The 5,265-nt window shown below is 39.5% G+C and overlaps 1 protein-coding gene across 1 annotated transcript in view; it reads right to left on the bottom strand.

Annotated features, from left to right (window-relative positions):
- The window catches only part of pole (polymerase (DNA directed), epsilon), a 16,224-nt gene extending 11,453 nt beyond the window's left edge, over positions 1–4,771 (bottom strand). Inside the window, exons 1-18 of the mRNA XM_008335518.3 lie at positions 4,481–4,771; positions 4,228–4,363; positions 4,067–4,147; positions 3,928–3,972; positions 3,757–3,849; positions 3,226–3,380; positions 2,994–3,138; positions 2,803–2,883; positions 2,577–2,684; positions 2,383–2,493; positions 1,983–2,068; positions 1,769–1,888; positions 1,544–1,676; positions 1,342–1,455; positions 1,028–1,240; positions 829–936; positions 587–715; positions 368–470 (exon numbers count right to left, since the gene is read on the bottom strand). Coding sequence (XP_008333740.1) covers positions 368–470; positions 587–715; positions 829–936; positions 1,028–1,240; positions 1,342–1,455; positions 1,544–1,676; positions 1,769–1,888; positions 1,983–2,068; positions 2,383–2,493; positions 2,577–2,684; positions 2,803–2,883; positions 2,994–3,138; positions 3,226–3,380; positions 3,757–3,849; positions 3,928–3,972; positions 4,067–4,147; positions 4,228–4,363; positions 4,481–4,545 — 2,026 coding nt within the window. The 5' untranslated portion in view covers positions 4,546–4,771. The remainder of the gene's footprint in view (positions 1–367; positions 471–586; positions 716–828; positions 937–1,027; positions 1,241–1,341; positions 1,456–1,543; positions 1,677–1,768; positions 1,889–1,982; positions 2,069–2,382; positions 2,494–2,576; positions 2,685–2,802; positions 2,884–2,993; positions 3,139–3,225; positions 3,381–3,756; positions 3,850–3,927; positions 3,973–4,066; positions 4,148–4,227; positions 4,364–4,480) is intronic.
- Between the last annotated feature and the right edge of the window lie 494 nt (positions 4,772–5,265).

The raw sequence follows: 5,265 nt of genomic DNA on the forward strand, positions 1-5,265 counted from the left end.
GTGCAAACCTCCACCTCTCTAGGTTCTCTTCTAGCTTCTGCCTACTCTCACTACAGATCACAATGTCATCTGCAAACATCATAGTCCATGGGGACTCCTGTCTGACCTCATCTGTCAATCTGTCCATCACCACAGCAAACAAGAAGGGGCTCAGGGCCGATGCTTGATGTAGTCCCACCTCCACCTTGAAGTCATCTGTCCTTCCAACAGCACACCTCACTACTGTTGTACTATTCTCATACATGCCCTGCACCAAACTAACGTACTTCTCTGCCACTCCTTACTTCCTCATACAATACCACATTTTTTCTTTCTCATACACTCTTATAATTAGACACTGCAGGACAATGAACAGAGGTTGACATACTGATTTCTCCTCTCCACTGCCAGGCCATCTTCCTCTGACACAAGGCTCCAGGTTTGTTAAAGTCACAGGCAGCGCATGTGACTTCATCAACCATTGCAGATGGCTGCAAAGAACAAAAAAAAGCCTCAATTTGGTTGGTCATTGCTTGGAGAGGATATTTTAAATAATTAATGTAACTTGTACAAATACACATTTTAGAAATGGAAAAAGAGTTTTTACCTGTAACCGGTTAGTGAGAATAATGTTGGGGTACATGGCCCCCACGTCCAGATGGTAAATGAGGGGACATTCAATCCTGTTGGGTACTTCCTTCAGTGAAATCAGTTTCTTCTTGATATCATCACATACCTAAGACATGGCCAGAGTTGAGGATTTAATGGGGAAACTGGAGCCAATCCCTGTAAAGGGGCAGGCATGACTTTTTAAAGGAAACTTAAGAGACATGATAATAAAAGTTCTACCTCACTGAAGTTTGTGACCTGCTCCAAAGGTACTTTCTCCTCTTCCTCAATAGCGTGACGCATTGTTCTTTCAACTCTCTGTAGCAGGAAGTCAAATGCTGCAGGGTTCTGTAAAGTAACGGGTGCAAATTATGACAAAAGATAACTAGATGTAAAAAAAAAAAAAAAAGATCATAAAGTAGACCTGGAACAAGCTAACCATTTTAAAACGACAGGGGATGTCACTACGAAACACTCCGGACTCCAGTGCCTCCACGTGGCCACCCACGTAGGTCTCTGAGTCCATGACATGTCCATCATCTGTCAGTTTGTTGAAAATCTGTTCTTGTTTGTTGGGAAAGACGATGTTGGCGTGAAAGGCCTGCACCATAAGCAAGGCTTCACACAGAGTCCCAGAGCCTTTACGCAGCACCTGGTGACAGGAGAGCGCAGAAACAGAACTGTTCAGGTACAGTGTATTGTACAAAGGTCTTTGTCTGGGAGGACAAGTCAATAATTCCTCCTGAAACAAACCTCATCAGGCTCCATGGGGATGATGGTGCACAGAGCAAATATGAAAGGATGAACGTATTTCATGTACAGGTAATACGTGGCCACAGCGTCTGACACAGAGTAGGTTGCTAGGGTCTGACAGAAATAGAACAAAGAAATTTGATTAAAATATTTTATCTTCATGAGTTAGGGGGATATCAATGTGCAGAGTCCATTCCTGTACCTGTGGCTCCTCTGTGGCCATACGACACATTTCCTCTGGGTCCAGCTCCACTGGATCGTAGCCCAGTTTGGCCTTTGCTGCTGCCTTAAGGTTGTGACTTCCAACAGGCAAGTAACTGTCTCTTTTTACCCACCTGACAGGAAAAAAGAGGAAATTGACTCAAAGGACTACAAAGATTTTCCATTAAAAAATCCCAAGTGTTTACAGCAACCAAAATGTTCCAACCTTAGACAATCCATGTGGATAGACTGACTGGACTTGTACTCTCCCTGGTTGTCCTTCTGGAAACCAATCTCCTTATGCATAGTCAGTCCATGTAGTGATGCTCGAGTCTCAACAAAAGGCCTTAACATTGAAAACAATGAGCCTCGGGTTAAAACAACATGGTTTACAAATACAGTAGTGCTTAATATACATTTAGTAAAACAAAACATTTCACCAATCAAAGAAGTCTCCATTGTACGTAACAAAGATGTTGGGTTTTGTTTCATGGATGTGATCAAACCACCGTTTAAGAAGTGCAGCCTGCAGATAAATATCATGTTATGTTACTGCACTGAGACACACAAACACTTTTGTGCTTTGTGAGCACTACATAGACATGATGCATACCCTAGTCCTAACCACCACTATTACAAATATGGGCCTGAATATAATTCCTGGCCATAATCTAATCTGATCCAAAATTCTAAATTTAAGTACAAAGTAAGTCTTAAACTTCAAATGCCCTCTTATGTTGTGTAAACCTACAGAGAAAAAAAGTCCATACATGTATCACTATATAGGAAACTCAAACTCTGTAGCTATGTATAGACACATTTAAGGCGTCAACTACACACCTCATCTTCCTCATTGAACACCGTGAAAGGTCCTTCATATTCAGGTTTGGGCGTAAACTCAAAATCCTCAATGTTCTCTGAGACAATCTCTCTGTTTGTGATCAGAAATCCCTGTGAAAAAGAACAGTAGGAAAAGAAGTGAGTCTGATAAGTGCAGATTAATGGCTACAATGTGTGGAGTGAATAAAACTGACCTGTCCATCAATCATGTAGGAGATCATCATAATCTGGTCCGTCTCTGCGTCAGGGAACTTTAGTGGAAGTTTGGTGGTCTCAATGTCAAAGGCCAAAACAACGGGATCCTGGAGAAAGATAAAACAGCTTTCATTTGAGATTTTTTTTTTTCAAACCAAAATAAACCTGGTGAATTATTGAGGTCGACTCTGATATAATGAAAGGTTTATGACAAAATTCTGATACCGGCCGCTCCACAAGATCCTCCCTCCGCACAATTTCTGGTGGATAATTGCTGCCTCTGTATCGAACATTGTACCAGTGAGCCTGAAGATGAGAGGTAGAAAATTTGACAGTGAAAAACAAACAAAAAAACAAAACTCAGATACCAAATCTACCAATTTGAAAAACCCTGTAAAAACAGAATCCTGCTTTACCACGTGGATCTTGAGATCGATGGAGACTCGGACATGATAGGGCACATCATACTCTCTCATGTCCACTATGTTGTCCCGTTGGTCCAAAATACTTTTGGACATCACCTCTTCATCTGCAGAAGTGATGTGTGCACCTGCTAAAGCACTGAAAAGCCAGCAACAACGTCCATGGAATTATATGACACAGAAATTACAGATTTAAGACAAGGAGACTGGTATTTTTTTAAAATACCTGGATAACATTGAAGTGTAGGTATCATTGGAATTCTCCTTCTCTTTGTTCTTTCGCACTGCCGGGGCAATCTCACGTTTTACTTTCACAAGGTCGTCCACAGTGTTGAATGACAGCTTGATGTAACTTCTCTTCAATCCGACTAAATGGTTCGGCTGAAATTAAATCAGAAATATATCAACTTTAAAAAAAAATTTTAAAAATTAAAAAAAAAATTCCTATGTATATGATTCACTTTTTGCATTTCCTAGGGTCAGTGTTGGCCCCTGTAGCTTTTAGTCAGATACTCTTTGGTATGATGACAGCTGGATTAAAAATACTCCTGGGTTTAGAACATTTTTTTATATAATAGTTCCATAATTCAAGTTATTTAGACAATATTTAGAAATAAAAACAGCTGTAAAAACTAATATCTACATCCTTCTGTTCCAACATATAACATTTTTCTTGTCATTATTAAGACAATTAAATGTGGCTTGTGACATTAATTTAAAAACACAAATATTATCAGGTCTATTTGAACAAACTCACCAGGTCAAGATCCTCCTTTGGGATAATTTCAAGCTTTGCCACTTTTCCTTGGAATTTCTTGGACAAGTAGGAGATGACTTCTCTGTCACAGCCCTGGAAAAACAGCTCTTTGTCAGAACGGGCTTTTGTCAATTGAACAGTAAAGCTTCCAATGAGCAGGAGTTTTGTTACCTTTTTTGTGGCAATGTAAAAATAGGGCTTGAACGGTAGCGCCACCTACAGAGTAAAAATAGGCAACATAATGAAAAAAGAGGAACTCTTTATCAGAAATAAAACAGATGAATTAGTAACGAGCTTCAACGTCACCAACCTTAAACCTGTTTCCATCCTCTTTAATGAAATAAAAATCCACGGCACTGATCAATCTCTTGTCCTCATCCAGGATCTCGGTCTATACATTAGAACACAAAATATTTGCTTTATACTCTTTGCACGGTTTATACGCCTTGATATGTTTAAACATAAACCTACAGGATGCATGTTGATCAGCCATCCTGTTTTTTCTCCCGAGTCTTTAATTCTGTCAAAGCCGAAGCGTGAGTCCATCTGGTCGGTGAACTGACTGCGCTCCAGCCGCTTGACAGCGGATATGGAAGATCCATCGTCCCTGTTTTAAACAAACATTTTTTTCCCATGTCATCCAATGTAGGTACACCAGAAGTTTAACAGTGTCAAACAAACTGGACCAGACACACAGAAAATAAGAATTGAAATGTCAACTCACTGGTTTTCCTGGTCACCGCTTTGTCCTTTCTCTGCTTTATATCTACCACTGTTTTGTAAAACCATCCTTTACGGTGAAATTTCGACCGAAGCCACGTCCAGTCCCAAATAAAGTCCTATTCACCTTAAAAACGTGTGTTTAAAAAGTAACATTTGGAGGTTTCTTTAATATTGTGTCCTTCGTTTCCCTGAGTCCCTGTCACTGACGCTGATGGTGTTTTCTTATTTTGGCGCCTACCTCCTTTTCCCGCGAGTACAGAGAGGCGGAACTTCCGGGAGTATAATGGATTGCTGCGTTCATGGACGGTCGGTGAATTTAGATTCCATTTTAAAGGACTTCTACAGAATTTATTATACCGTTTGTTCATATTGGCATTAATGACTTATGGGGGACATGTGGGAAGTAATTATTACTAATGCAGGATGCGCCATCGTCACTAACACCAGATGTCGATATTTGTTTTTTTAAGTGAACATTTGACACATTCTTTAAAAACAAACAAAAAAACAAACAAACAAACAAACAAAAAACAAACAAACAAACAAAAAAAAAAAGACCGACACATTTCAACTACTTATATTTCTATATTTCATTAACACCAGATGTTGATGTTTGTTTTTTTAAGTGAACATTTGACACATTCTTTAAAAACAGACCACAGTAGTTCAACTACATATATTTCTGTTTATAGCTGAATGTTTTGCTTTTTATCTTCTTTGTCATCGTTTGCACGGGTTGACTTATTACTGGTCAGACGGACAGACGGACATATAGGTAGACAGATA

This window comes from Cynoglossus semilaevis, chromosome Z (assembly GCF_000523025.1).
Source record: "Cynoglossus semilaevis isolate Cse_v1.0 chromosome Z, Cse_v1.0, whole genome shotgun sequence".
Taxonomy (NCBI): domain Eukaryota; kingdom Metazoa; phylum Chordata; class Actinopteri; order Pleuronectiformes; family Cynoglossidae; genus Cynoglossus; species Cynoglossus semilaevis.